At 43.8% G+C, this 15,862-nt stretch overlaps 1 protein-coding gene and 1 pseudogene across 1 annotated transcript in view; both read right to left on the bottom strand.

Annotated features, from left to right (window-relative positions):
- Positions 1-15,862, bottom strand: part of EYS (eyes shut homolog) — a 556,153-nt gene that overhangs the window by 83,402 nt on the left and 456,889 nt on the right. Inside the window, 2 exon segments of the mRNA XM_066622702.1 lie at positions 4,694-4,914; positions 5,438-5,546. Coding sequence (XP_066478799.1) covers positions 4,694-4,914; positions 5,438-5,546 — 330 coding nt within the window.
- LOC136637298 (5S ribosomal RNA) lies at positions 3,282-3,403 on the bottom strand (annotated as a pseudogene).

Below are 15,862 nucleotides of genomic sequence, written 5' to 3' on the forward strand. Positions count from 1 at the left end.
TACATTTCTGTCTTTGGCCCCCATTTTTCTATTGGCAATACACAGCGACAGCCCAATACTATCCAGTGCTGGCACAGCGGGGCCACATAGTCCATGCTATATCCAGTGCTGGTTAGGTGGTCCCCTGTGGGTAAGGCAGAGGCTCTCAAACTGGGGCAAACACAACGCCCTAGCCTGGGAAGCTCTGCCTCTGTCCACTTTAGAGCTGGGGGCAGGGAAAGGTAGCAGCACGACCCCCATGATCATGGTTGACTGGGATGATTTTCACTTACCTGAGTCAGCTCCTACCTCCTGGGGATGTGGGGATGCCTCTAAAAAAGTTTTTTAAAAATCAGAACCCACTTCCTGTTTTCTGATCACAAACAGGAAATAGGTTTTGACTGTTTTTTAATTTTACTTTTTTAGAGACTTTGGGAGCCCGCAGAGACTTCTGCAGGGTTCCCCACATCCCCAGGAGGCAGGAGCTAGCTCAGGTAAGTGCACATCACCCCTGATCAGCCCCAGCAGCAGCACAATCCTGGGGAATCCCCTCCTGAGGATCATGCTGCTGCCTTTGCCCTGTTCCTGCACACACTTCGGTTCTCAAACCCCTGAGTTTGAGAACCAAGGGGGTAAGAGAATATTTTTTCGCTTACCCCGTGTTGAGCCCCAATCTGCCAAATGGGGCTACTCTGATCTATGCCAGCAAAATACCTGGTGCATGTCCAAGTCCAAATGTAGGACTTCCAGGCCTGGGAAGGGGGTTAGGATATGTTGGAGGCCTTCACCACTGATCCTGCCCCTCCTGGCCCTGATCTATCCCATTCTACCCTCCTCTGCCCCATCACACCGCTCCTCCACCTTCCCCTTGCCCCTGCACTGCCCAGAGCAGAATCTACCTGCACCAGTGGCAGTTTGCCAGGATTCAGTGCTGGCGGGATAGTGCAGGTCTTCCCACCAGCGCTCCTTACTAGTGCGGTGCTGCAAACATGCTTTATGGCACATTTGCAACACACTACACCAGTGAGTAGGACTGGGCTGTGAGTTCTTCAATGGGTGATCCTTGTGCTGTATTATAAACTTAATTTGAAAAACCAGTTGAAACTTAAACTTTCGATCAGTGGTTCCCAAATGTTTTAGCACTGGGACCCACTTTTTAAAATAACATGATATTGGGACCCATTTAGATTTACCAGACTTTAAAAAAAGGAGACCTAGAACGAAATAACATCTATTTTGTTTATTTATTTAAAGTAATAATAACCAGAAAAAGTTGCTCAAACATTTATCTCCCTATATTTACACATGCTTGCAAACAGCAGGAGCTGAGCTCTTTGCAGGGTAATTAGCAGCTACAGTATCTGATTTTTGAATAGCCTCAGGGCTTGAGGCAGTTAGTTATCTGATCTTTCCATCACCCTTTGGTGACCCACCAAAAATCAGGTCACGACCCACACTTTGGGAACCACTGCTTTAGATTATTTAACACCAATATGTGTTAGAAGTTTAGCCTTCAATGCCATCAGCCTGTAGTAAGGAAGAACTATAAAGGTGGGAACCAACCGTGTGAATGGTGAACGGTGTGAACCAGGAAGAACCAGTGGTGTGCCCCAAGGATCTGTCCTGGGACCGGTGCTTTTCAACCTCTTCATAAATGACCTGGAGACAGGGTTGAGCAGTGAGGTGGCAAAGTTTGCAGACGACACCAAACTTTTCCGAGTGGTGAAGACCAGAAGTGATTGTGAGGAGCTCCAGAAGGATCTCTCCAGACTAGCAGAATGGGCAGCAAAATGGCAGATGCGCTTCAATGTCAGTAAGTGTAAAGTCATGCACATTGGGGCAAAAAATCAAAACTTTAGATATAGGCTGATGGGTTCTGAGCTGTCTGTGACAGATCAGGAGAGAGATCTTGGGGTGGTGGTGGACAGGTCGATGAAAGTGTAGACCCAATGTGCGGCGGCAGTGAAGAAGGCCAATTCTATGCTTGGGATCATTAGGAAGGATATTGAGAACAAAACGGCTAATATTATAATGCTGTTGTACAAATCCATGGTAAGGCCACACCTGGAGTATTGTGTCTATTTCTGGTCGCTGCATCTCAAAAAAGACATAGTAGAAATGGAAAAGGTGCAAAAGAGAGTGACTAAGATGATTACCGGGCTGGGGCACCTTCCTTATGAGGAAAGGCTACGGCATTTGGGCCTCTTCAGCCTAGAAAAGAGACGCCTGAGGGGGCACATGATTGAGACATACAAAATTATGCAGGGGATGGACAGAGTGGATAGGGAGATGCTCTTTACACTCTCGCATAACACCAGAACCAGGGGACATCCACTAAAATTGAGTGTTGGGAGAGTTAGAACAGACAAAAGAAAATATTTCTTTACTCAGCGTGTGGTTGGTCTGTGGAACTCCTTGCCACAGGATGTGGTGATGGGGTCTAGCCTGGACGCCTTTAAAAGGGGATTGGACAAGTTTCTGGAGGAAAAATCCATTACGGGGTACAAGCCATGATGTGTATGCGCAACCTCCTGATTTTAGAAATGGGTTATGTCAGAATGCCAGATGCAAGGGAGGGCACCAGGATGAGGTCTCTTGTTATCTGGTGTGCTCCCTGGGGCATTTGGTGGGCCGCTGTGAGATACAGGAAGCTGGACTAGATGGGCCTATGGCCTGATCCAGTGGGGCTGTTCTTATATTCTTATGTTCTTAAGAAATAAAACCCACCATTTTTCAGTGCTATGCTGTGTCTCTCAGTAGCCTTACCATAAACTATGGAATGGAAATTTGAATTTGTAGTTTGTGGTTTCATTGCTTATTTAACAGCCTGTGGTTTCCCACAGATGAAATCACTAGGAAGTTTTTTCAACATCCCAATAACACCAAGTTATGACTGGAAGGTTCTTTTTAAAAATGCTATTAACCAGCTTAAAAGACTGGCAACATTTTAGATGTTTCTAAACTATTTCAGTTTTGTTAAGTGTAAGCAAAATTGTTATTTAATTGTTCTGTATGGTAAAAAATGATAGCTAAATAAGGTGCCAAGTCTTTTATTCGGTGGTAAAAAATCAACAGCCTGACATGCTTAATGGTCTCCACAAGCTAAAATCTATAGAAATCAACTGGTTTAAATACATTTTCTCTTAGTGACTTTTAAGCATCTCATTGCGTTTGAGACAAAGTATATTGTGTTCAAGTTCTGTGTTTAGTCTTGCTCTGATTGCTGTACTCAGCAATTTCCAGTCGGTATCACATGGATTGGTAACGGTTGGCAACCTTCAGTCTCGAAAGACTATGGTATAAGCCTACAGCACCCGGTATTCCCAAGTGGACTCCCATCCAAGTACTAGCCAGGCCTGACCCTGCTTAGTTTCCAAGATCAGACGAGATCAGGCATGTGCAGGGTCACAGATTAACCCTAATCCCAGATGGAATTACTTTATCATTGTGCATACAAATCAAACAAGAGGTCCCATTCATTCAAGAGAGAAATACTTTGAGTTCACCTCTATTGGGAAGGAGTGAAATGACAGTCTCTTGTAAATGCTTCAGAAGGCTGAGGCTGTTAATGATTTTTTGGATGAGTGCACACACATGTGTTTGTGAATCTCCTGTGTCATAGTCCAGAGAGGGGCAACCAGCAATCTGGACACGCTGATCCAGAGCAGTGCCTAGTACTTAGTGCTCACTCCTTTCCTGTTCCCCACCCTTCCTCTCATTTGGACATGCAGCTTACCAGGGAAAAGCCTTGGTAGACTCACCAGCCCTGGACTTCAGGCTAGCCAGAGGGGCTCCCTGGCCAGAACCCCACTCCTAGAACAATACTGAATCTCAGGGGTCTCTATCAAAATCACTCTCACAGTAGCGCCTGCACAGCAAGGGTATGTGACAATGCACTGATTTTCCCAGACTTAGGCAGTGCTCATGGTTCAGTGTAGAATATTTATTAAAAGTCTGATAAAAGAAATAGGAATAACAAAATCAAATGAGCAAGAGACTAAAGTAAAAAGAGTTGCTTAGGCAAAAGAAAACCAATTCAAACTGCAATTGCACCAAATTGCCAGCAGATGGCACTGTAGCACTATGGAATTTCACATATGCATTATTTAAAAAAGCTTTACCACAAGCTTTGAGAGAGGATTGCAATGCTTAGAGAGAAGACAACTCTGAAATCTACATAAAATCTAAACATTCTGATAAATAACTGTCCTGTCTTTGTACCTGTATGATGGAACTACCAATCTTTGCTCTCACTTCCCAGAGGGCAGTAGTCTCTTCCTGGTTGCCCTCTCAATAGCCAGAGGAAAGAAGAAGAGAAAGAGTTTCTGTTTGGTTGGGGATTTACCCCTTTGGCTGAAGTGACATCATCAGTTACCTGATCTCAACATTTTCCCTGCCTGGAGAGCAGCCAGCCTGCTCTCCAGGCAGCCAATTTCCAAGCCAATCTCCTGCTCTCCAGGAGCAGCCAATCTGCTGGCTCTCTTTAGAACGCCTCAGCAGAATCAGTTTTGCTGGTTGCAGTTTGCATTCCTTTTCCTTTGTCTGGCAAGTGGACTATAAATTGCATTCCAGCCCTGACCGACACAGACTGGACCATTGAAAGAAAACAGCTGTCACCATTCCATTATGTACCCACATACCATGATTGCATGAGGAAAACCAGTCAGGTGATGAAGAGATAAAAAGAAACACACCAAACAACCTGGATGCCTACCTGGTACAGGTGCCACCGTTGTGGCATGGATGATAGTCACAAACAGGGACGTTACAGTTCTCAATGTTCCTTCCCGCCAAGGCCTCATCTATGATGAACAGTTCTTTCTGGTTCACTTGCAGCTCCCGAATGCAGCCTCTGAAGCCATAAATCTGCCCGGCACTTGAATGAATCTTAATGTGATCAGGGACATTTCCAAGGACTATTGGCCCAAAGGTAACCTGCAAAGGATGACAGAAAGCCATCCACAATCACTGTAACTGTCTATAGGCTATATTCATGACAGGAGGTGGAAACTGGTCTAGTGCAGTGGTTCCCAAACTTTTTAGTACTGGGACTCACTTTTTTGAACAGCACTCTTATCGCAGCGATTTTCAACCACTGTGCTGTGGCACACTGGTGTGCCACAAGTGGTCCACAGGTGTGCCACAGGAATTTGGGGGAAGTTCATTTATTTGAAGGGCCAATGGGAAATATGAGCCCCCCATTGGCAGCATGGTGTGCCTTGTCAATTGTCAAAAACCTAATGGTGTGCCTTGACAATTTTAGTGCCTTGTCAATGTGCTGTGAGATGAAAAAGGTTGTAAATCACTGCTTTATCAGGACCCACCTACATTTATCAGACTTTTAAAAAAGGAGGTCTAGAAAAAAATATATAGGAATAAGATTGGGCTGTTAGTCATATAAGGAACAACAAAATACATGTGCTATAGTTAGACTTTGCATTCTGTTTTGCTATGTCACCTGAGTCAGTTGATGTGGCAGAGAGACTCCCTGATGTACAGGAGAACTTTCATTTGCAGTCATCTTGATCAGACAGTAACCTTCAGGATTGCCAAAAGGCAACATATAGCTGGAAGGGAAGCAGAAGTCATTACTGTTTGTGATGTTAATAGGACATGTTATGTAAAATATACTGCTACTCGGTGAGTTTTATTCTGGTGGACAGGTCTAGGTAGTAAGTTTGGCAGCCTCCACTTAGAAAAATAGGGAGCTGAACAGTTTATTGGTCCATCTAGCTCAGTGTATTGCCCTGCAGCCTGTCTAGGGCTTTAGGCAATTTCCCCAGTCCTATACGAAGACACCAGAGATGTCATGGGACCTTCGGTATACAAAGCCTGTGCTTTGCCACTGAACTATGGTCTCTCATGCCTGAGAGGTTGTAGGAATGTGGCTGCAATCCTAACCACACTTTCCTGAGAGTAAACCCCATTGAACAAAATAGGATTTACTTCTGAGTAGACCTGGTGAGGCTTGTGCCCTAAGTCTCATGGTTCAGACAGGAATGCATTGCAGCAATGCTTATGTGAATCAGGGCTTCTACTTGGGTACAGATATATGGCCGCACGAATAACTCAAAGGTAGTTATTTAGTAGTTTTTTATCCTGCCTCCTCGCTAGAATAGGCCATCCAAGGCAGCTTACAAACATAAAGCATAAACAATGGATACAAACACATAAGCGATCTTCAAAATATAAAATGAACAAAATATCACATTATAGCATTATAAATGCTAGCATTAGCAGCACAAAAACATTATTAAGAGACCGACAAAGCACAAGAAACTGCCCTCAAGCACATAGAATCAGCCAGCAAGGCAGCAAGATAAACCTTCCATTAAAAACCAACAGCATACATCAAATACGTCAGTCAATCACGGTCAGTGCACAATAAAACAGCACATAGCAACACGGAAAATACAAGCCCCCTTCATCCCACCGCCCACCTTTAACTCAACAAAACTGCTATCTGAAATTTTTAACCTCCACTGGAAAGTTTCCAGGGAAAGGGCGAATTTTATCCAAATCATAGCAACTGTTACGCTGCACATGCCTGATCTTGTCTGATCTTGGAAGCTAAGCAGGGTCAGGCCTGGTTAGTACTTGGATGGGAGACTGCCTGGGAATACTGGGTGCTGTAGGCTTATACCATAGTCTTTCGAGACTGAAGGCTGCCAACCAGTGCCCTGAATGCACAGCCCTGTATGTAGGTGCTGGTTCACATAGTTAAACCCTGCTATGCGATCCCCACTGTGTCACAAGCTCACTAGCAGTCCCACACACTGTCAAATGCAAAGGGGGGGGGGAGGCTGTCAAAATTATATACTGGGCATCAATCTTGAAAGGAACAAGATAGAAGGAATACAGGTGAACATTCTAATTCTCCATCTTAATTACTTGCCTACTGCTCATCGTGGTGTGAGCATTGAAACATGCAGAGAAAGAAACAGTAAGGACAGGAGAGAGATCTTTCTACGTGTCAGTGAATACTAATAAATGCTAAGTGTTAACTGTGGTTGACACCTACTTTCCCTAGTGTAGGTGGCTGTTGAACAAGTTACATCAATGCTGAAAGATAGTGAAGTCTCTCAGTAGACATTTCCCTTGCATGGTCCACTGGGGGGGGGGGAACTGAACTGGAATGCAAAATGGGCGGCTGTACTTCTGAGCATCAAGATTACACTGCGATAGAGTTATCACCATTCGCAAAGGATGCTATTAATGTATACTCTGGAACTGAGCTTCTGAGATAAAGAAGAATACAAGGTTAAGGGAATTTGTAAAATAAATACAAGGAACATTCAATAAGCGATTAAGAATTCTTCGGGGCTTTTAAAATGTGATAAAATCTGGGCAAAATGCTATGCACATTATCGACAATAGAGAACTATTCCCAAAGGATGGCTCTCACATAATTGTTTTTAAATTATTATTTGGTGAGGAAAAACATGAGTGCTAATTATTACTTAGTCGTTGTCAAATGTGAGAACATAATGGGCAACAGCTTAATTAAAGGGAGTGCTCAGTGAGGTGAAAGTGTTCTCTCTCCCCATGTTTCATTTTGAATTTCTGCTTAACATTGTGCCTGGCAACCTCTGTTAACATTTGTGTCCAAATGCCAAGAGACCCATCTGTTCTTGCATGTACACGTGAATCTCTTGCAAGTTGAGGGGCCTCCTTTCAACTCAATGGAGAACATAAATTTGCAGGAGGCAAGGAATGCACCAAGCATTCTACCCAGGAAGAGAGATTCATAAGCTCACTAAGGGCTCAATCATAATCAGTGCGCGCTGGCTTACCACTGGGGCACACTATTGGAAACGTGCCATAAGGCACGGCTGCGACCCTCAGCACTGGTGCTAGCTCAGCGCCAGCCGGCACTGGGCTAGCGCTTGCGGACTGCTGCTGCTTTACCGCACTCTGCTCCGCAGTTGCACGGACCACCAGGTGGCAGAGAGGTTGGTGGGGGCATGGAGGGAGGCGGGGAGGAGGCATACCTGGGTGGGAGGCAGGCGGAGGGAGGGGACAGGATGGGGAGGAGGTGTGCCAGGGAGAGGGAGGGGTGGGAAGGAAGCGGCCCGACATGGAGGCTGTTGATTCTATGCCAACCCTTGGGTCGCCATAAGGACGAGTAGCACTATTGCGGGGCTACTCACCTTACTTGGGGAAAGGGGACAAAAGTCCCCTTCTTCCAAGGAGCCGCTAGCACTGCTCAGTGTGCAGGATGCAGCAGCAGAAGAATACATTTTTGGCTCCATTTTTGGTGCCACTACAGCTCTGGGCACCGGGTAGCTCAGGATCGGGCTGTGAAGCTCTTGAGTTTGAACAGATCGCTGTATCAGGGCATTGCATTGGCACTCATTTTGGCAGTGATATGAGCAGTGTATCCTATTTTTGGATTGTCATTGCAAATGTAAGGATTTGTCCAAGAGATTGTCCCCCCTCTCCTGCCAGCGTAACTAGTGTTGTGGCAGTAAAGGCTATTTGAGGGCCACTGCATTGCTGTGCAGGGATTTAGATAGGATTGGGCTGTGTGATCCCAACCCTATCATCCTCTGTATGACAGTGGGACATTATGCTGCTTTCATAAATAGGCCTCTGACGACGCATGGAGCATGCTGGTGGTGGCCATTTTTGAGCCACCACCGTAAAGTGGCCACTGCCATGGCTACTGACCAGATTGACAAAGGCCCATCACATGAAGTTCACAATGAGCCCACACCTATTGGTCTTTCTTTCACAGACCCATGCATTGCCACCCACCCACACAGCGTAAGTATGACAGTCTCTTAGCAGTGAACTTACTAGCAAAGATCTTTGGTATGCATTATACAGATGACTCAGTACATCAGTGAAGTTGTATGTACAGTACTGTAGATATATAATCTTCCACACAGAGTGATACTAGAGAAGAGTTGCGACCATCAGCTACATCTAGATTCAGATTCATATTCAGTACCTTTATTGGCATACAGTGAGCTATATCTAGATGAGTCTATGAGCAGCAGAGTTTACATTTTGTGCAGTAAATCACTTGGGAGAATAAACTAGGGACTTCAGAGCATGCAGCCACTCACTTCAACCCATTGTACAACTTAATATATTTTTTGTTATGATTAGTAAGATCTGCACAATCTGCACAAGAAAGCATACGTGTTAAACCTGCCCATACAACTCTCCATTCAGTTTCAGAGAAGGGTACATTTTAGAGGGTATAAATCCTTGTATAAGTGATGTTGATTGCAGTGAAAACATTTTCTTTACAATTTTCAAATTAGGCAGGGTTCCTGCATATTAACTCAACAGACAGACTTCCTCATCAAGGTTTTTTTTTTAGGTTTTTTTTTGCCCCCTCTCTGCAACAAGAATTCTAGCAGATCGTATTAGAAAGAACAATGATTAATCTAACAATACCGCCCCAAGATATTTTTAAGCAGTATTTTTCACAATTAACCTTATCCCCATAAGGCACTGACCGGACCTTATGCGCAAAACAGTGACAATCACCTCCCTCTTTACACACCCCAGGCAAAACTTAACAGTTGCATTTTCCATGCTCTCAGCTTGTTTTGATGCTGAAGGCATTTTTGTGCATCTGGCACTTATTTCTGGTACAAACTTCAGTTGCATTTAAAAACCAGTGTATTTTCCCCTCCAGAGACAACCACAGAAAGGAATGCCACATGATTTCTAAGGAAGATGGGATTTATGTGTCAAGCACAGAATCTACTCCATGTGACTGAAGACAAATCATCAAGAAATGAAAATGGTGAGAGTGTGCCCATGTTTTTTTCTTCTTCCTCCAAACACAAATGCTGCAGACATCAAGCTGTGTGTAGGCATGGCCAGGACCTAGGAGAGGGAGGTAAAGGGGGTAATTTGTACCAGAGTCAGAAAGAGGGCCCAGGAGCCAAAGGAGGGGGCCCAGAAGTTTCCTGGGATCTTCCATTTTCCAATCTCACCCAGACTCACGGTCTACGTGGGATGCTGGGGGCATTACCGTGGACACATGGTGGCAACTACTGCCACAAGCCATAAACACCAGGCCCAGGAATGCATACATTCCTTAACAGCGTCACATCTGGGAGGAAATGGACCTGCTACAGTTGCTCTTTGGCTTGTGGCTCTGCTTACCATGAAGGAGTGTAGAGGAGCTCAGTGGCACAGCTGCGAGACTGCAGCTGCTGCAGAAGTCAGTTTTTGTGTACACAGGACACTTTCCATTCTAGTGTGAGGTTAAATACAGTGACACTAATCTCCTGCAATGATTTTCTATATTTGAAAGATTTTAGTTAGGAGTTTAGCTTAGGAGTGTGTTTGGTTTTCTGTATTACTGTATCTAGCTGCCCATACTGGGCAGGCTGGTAGACCCGAGCTCTGCATTTGGAAGACAGGTACACCTGGGCTCCAAAGATTATTCCTACCAGTTACCACTTTCCCCCTGCCAGTTGTGCTCCCATTCTGCCCACCCTCATTGCCACCCCCCACTCTGTTTCACCCCCTCCCACTTTGGGAAGGGGCCCGAAAGAAACTTTGTAATCCCTGATAAAATTCCTCTCAGAGGCCCTGGACATGGCAGTCAACAAGGTAATAGTTCACACCTCACATATGATATCTCATGGAATGTTACAGGATTTCATTGACTGCACAGAGGAAACAAATGTTTAACGGGCTGATTTCAGTACGTAATGTCAGTAAAGGTGACCAGGAAAGAATTAGTTCAGGAATAAGCTAATTAAAGGGCCAGTTCTAGGAGGGAACTACAGGTTGTGCCTATTATCCACTGGGATTTCATTCCAGAACCCTCAGTGGCTTAAAAAAAATCAGTGGATACCCAATTAGTGGAAAAATAGCTTTAAAGACCCACTTCCAGGTTTCTTGCTCCTCCATTGTTGCCCTGAATGCATTCGTATAGACGCCATACTGCATTCAGCCACTAGATGGAGTAAATAATGGAATCTAATGGGATAAAATTATAATTAGTTAACAGCACTAAGGTGGGAAATTGGATTTTGGCGCTTTTTTCCATTTTACAAGGCATTTAAAGATGGACCTCAGTATCAGTGATGAGTCAAATCACAGTGGATCAGCGATACCAAGGTCCCACCTGTAGTAAGGGAATGACCAACTGAAGGGCTGATTTCAGTACTGCTGGTTGCTGGGAGAAACAGAAACTGCTGTAAACACCACCACATGAAGATCCATGCTAATTGAAAGCCGCAATCTTAATGGTCATTTCTAGAAACAAATTGAAATTACTCCTAAGTAAACACAGTACTGAACCTGCACACGATGATGAGCATTTCAGGAGTTTTATTAGGCATTTGGTACTAGATTAAGGTTGCAATCCTATAGAAACTTTCTTGAGAGTAAGCCCCATTGAACACAATAGGGCTGAGTAGACATGCATAGGATTGTGCTGTTAGTATCATGTGGATTCCATGCCATGGAACATATCTTTAATTCCACTTTCAGTTTATTGCAAAAGAGAAATGCTTGAACAATGCTAAAGGGCATTATGTGCTGTTCTTCAAGCACTGCTGCTCTTCTCAATAGCTTACTGCTGCCAGCTGCTTCTCCCCCCCCCCTCCCCGAATGCTCTGGGGAATGATGCTATGTAAAAGGGCTGACATGAGCTCTATGAAATGGCTTCCATGCTGCCATCATCAATGTCCACATAAACATGTAAGTAACCTTTAAAAAAACAAAAAACAGAGCTACGCTACCCAGGCACATTGTTATTTATGGCATCCTCCAAAGTACAGTGGGCCCTCCTTATCCGAGGGCTCAGCATCTGTGGAGGCTGAGCCCCAGCTGAGAAGGCATCAGACAGCTTCCCAGACACGACCAAAAGTAGCTTCCAGTTCTGAGGCTGGGGAAGGTTTGCGGCCCACTGCACATGCCTCCTCCAGCCTCTGAACACCTTTTGGACATGACTGGAAGTTGCAGGCACAAACCGGAAGTGACTTCCAGTTGTGTCTGGGAGCTGTTCAGAGGCCCAGGGAGGGGGCTACTGGCTGTCGTAACCTCCAGACTCCCCACTGTGACCATCAGGAAAGTGACTGCATGCCAGACTCCTGTATCTGTAGAATTTGGTCTCTGCAGGCACCAATCCCCTGAAGATACCGAGAGACCACTGTACTGAAAAGCCCTGCAAAGGGATGATGAAAATAGGATGGCTACACTGCAAAGTATTTTACAACATGTCCTTGTAACAGTCCTGTGAGGCAGATCACAGGTAGAATGAACAGAGGCTGAGAGACAGAGAACTCTCCAGGAACTTCCCTAGGGAATGAGGCCACCTCAACCCAGACCCAGTCATAACCTGTCAGAGCACACTGGGCTTCTGATTGTGTTTCTCAAGGAGAGTACAGTTGGGGTTATGGCAAATGATGATTCCTTGTCTGCCAGGGACTTTGTATAAGAGCTTGAACAACCAAGTTAGATCCTAAAAGTTTTATGTCTCCCCCAAGTCCATGAACCTCTCAAGCAGATGAAAAATAAAATCAGAGCCACTTGATTAATTTCATTTCGGATCGCATCCTGATGAATCACTTTGCCATTTCATGTTGAGCTTCTAATATATAATGAGTGCTTCTCATATTTACCTAGGAGCACTGCCCACTCACCCCCCAGCGTCATTTGCCATCTGCTGTAGGTATTTATGAATATGTCGAGGATTACTTTAGGCTTTACAGCTGCTATTAAAAGGAATCTTCTTAAGCCAACTATCAGTGAGACCCTTTTAAAATCAAATGTTAGCTCATGAAATGTTTCCCAAGTAAACGTGTTCATTTGCAGTACGACTGTTGGCGTTAAAACTGCTCTATACTAGGAAGGGAAGCTGCAATTCCACATGTTAGAACCACCAGGTGGCAGTAAAGACACATGACAAAGCCCTGGAAATGCAAAACACATTCCACACAACCCCCCCCCCACCCTTCCCAAATCTCTCTAGTCATTGAAAAGTCTAACTTAAGCCCTAATTGACAGCATGATTGCTTCAGTTTCCTGCTTATATCAAGGGAAACATGGCAAAGTATTTTAAACTGATTACACTTTTGACAATATGGATGAGGATAGGTCCTGAGACATACGATTTTCCTAAGCGCGCTCATGCATTATAATTACCTAATGTAATCATGTAAAAAAAACACACAAAAAACCCTGTGCATTCATGCTCGTGCAAACATACTTAGGAAAATTTTGTTTACATCAATTACATTTTTTATACAGTGTTATCACCATAGCCATATTTCCTGGGGATTGCCAGGCAGATCCAGCAAAATTAAAATGTCAAATCAGCAAGCATAAAAAGTCAAGCCTATACACCACAGTTTGCAAACGCTGACCTTGTGCAGGCAGAATTGATGCAGTAGGATCTTGTGCCTACCAATGGGGATTTCACACTGACATGAAGCTAGACCACATAAAAAGAAAGGCATGGGGCCTTCTGACAAATAATCACACCCAGAGCTTACAAATATGTCAGGAATTTGCATTGGAAGGCATCAGGCATTTAAATTTAGACCTACACACTAATTTTCCACTCTTGCATGACAAACAATCTAAATCTGTTTAACATATCACTTGGGGATGCAAAAATCAAGATGCTTTTTACCTGCAAAGTGTTGATATTAAGGAAAGGATTTGAGATGACTGCTGTGGAAGACGGAAGCAGTAGCTTCATTTACACCCTTGATTAACTAGAGCAGTTGTCAAGGGGACATCTAACCAGCAGTCAAGCAATATACGAGATTTTTCAAGAACAGTGATTTTACTATTGAGTGCACACATCCAGTTCAGAAGGATCTATGGTATGTTTTTCACAAACCTCTTGGCTTTCACTTTTAAACCTTTATAGCCATGATTAATAAAACAATAATTTCACTTTAGGTGTTCTTCCTCCAATAAAGGTGATATGTCCCTGAACACTGTAGGACCAACAAGGGGGGGGGCATTTCTCACCCACTATTTATTTCCAAATGCACACTTTCCCCCTTTGGCTTACATGTAACTATTTTATTTTTCAATTTTTTCTATTTTCTATTGACAGGAAACCCCTTCTCAGCATATTTTTGAAGCATGACATGAAATATACATCATTAAAAGAAAAGTATTTTTTAAGGCTCACATTTTCTTGCAATGTTAAAATAAAGGAGGTGGACATACAGGGTCCTGGAAAACAGTTCAGTACTATAATCTATGTGGGCATGATGCACACACAGAGATTCAGCATGAGCAGTGATTTTGGTGCCTTCATGTGGACATTGGGGATGCAAGTACAGAGTTGCTCATAACTTAGAATCAACTGAAAACAAAATGCAGAAAATGAGAAAACATCTGTATGTAACATGGGGCTTTATTATTGGGGGAACCTGTGATTACCAGAAGCACATTGCAGACCAGGCACATGTGGATTGTCAGATCAAACACTGAATTCTTAGCATTTCATGAAAGGTATGATTTACATTCAAGTGATGATCATTTTGAATTATAAGGGCTTGATCAGAGCTGTACAGAGAAAGGAACAAGGTCTAGGTGACGAGAGGCACACTTGGATCCTCTGATCCTTGGGAAAGACTGGCATATTGATTGTGCGTACTGACGGAGGGAGTGGGGGAAACTGAGTTCTATTGATCTTCGTAGCAATCTCTCACTGGGAGTGCTCCACTTTCAGGGAAGGGATGGAAACAGGAAGCAGTCAGGTCAGGCCAAGGGTCTCCACCAATCAGAAAGCCAACCTGGCCAGGTTGAATCCCTGAATTCTCAGTAACAGTTGCAGTAGTGACAGGAGTTAGCCAAGAGGATTGTGCTGTCACTATGCCTAGCACATCATCAACAAATGGGATCTCTAAGTATGTTGGTTTGAATGGAGATGATGCTGTAGCCTCTTTGGAGTAGTATCACAACAAGTATACCATGTCCATTAATAAATGAGAGTTTGCATGCTTTCCATTCTGTTTCCCCTCCATCATGGTTTATTTGGCAAGCCGGACCTGTAGGAAAAGAGCCAAGATATTCCACACTTTGTAAGGGCACACACCTTCTGTGCGAGAATGCGTCCTTCTGAAGGTAAATGCAAATCAAATCCAAATTCTGTCTGAATAGTTAGAAAGAGGGGCATTCATGTGCATTTAGAAAAGAGTGCTTCTCTCACATTACATCCTGTGGCAGTGTCAGTCTCAAGTTCCAAACCAGGCATCTTATAACCATTCACTTTTTTTTCTGTGAAACTCTGTCAGGTGCCATGTACTGTACAAAAGTAATTGAAAACAAAAACAGTAAAACTATGCAAAATGTGACAATGCCCTTAATTGTTAATAAGACTCCCACCATAGTTGACACAGCAGATTGCTTACCAGTATTCAGATATAACAAGATATCTAGCACAGAGACTATAATTCAGTGAATATTTCCTCCCAGTGTTCACCTGTTTTACTCACTTTAAACATTGCCTTGCCTGCATCCCTTAAGTTATTCTACTCTGACTTTCCCATGACATTCTTTTGCTCTTTTGTCTGAAATACGCAGAGAGTTAATTAGCCAACAATCATTCCAGAGTGGCCTGAGGTATAGATCATTATATTTATTTTTTTAATCTTCTTTTCTGCAAAGTTTGTTGTCTTGACCTTTCACACATTCCTTGAACAATGAACAGCAGAGACTGCAGGGCTTAATAGGCCAACACAATTAGACACACAATATACCATTTTGGGGGCTATCTCAATAAAGTTGCTGACAATCTTTCTGGGTGTTCTTTTTTTGTACTTATTCCACGTTAGATTCATCCTGTAAATTGCAGGCCCTATCAGGACCATGTGTTTGAGATAAGGGCATGGCACAGCCTTGCACAATGGCAACAATATTTATCTAGTTGGCAACCTTC

This window comes from Tiliqua scincoides, chromosome 1 (genome assembly GCF_035046505.1).
Source record: "Tiliqua scincoides isolate rTilSci1 chromosome 1, rTilSci1.hap2, whole genome shotgun sequence".
NCBI lineage: Eukaryota > Metazoa > Chordata > Lepidosauria > Squamata > Scincidae > Tiliqua > Tiliqua scincoides.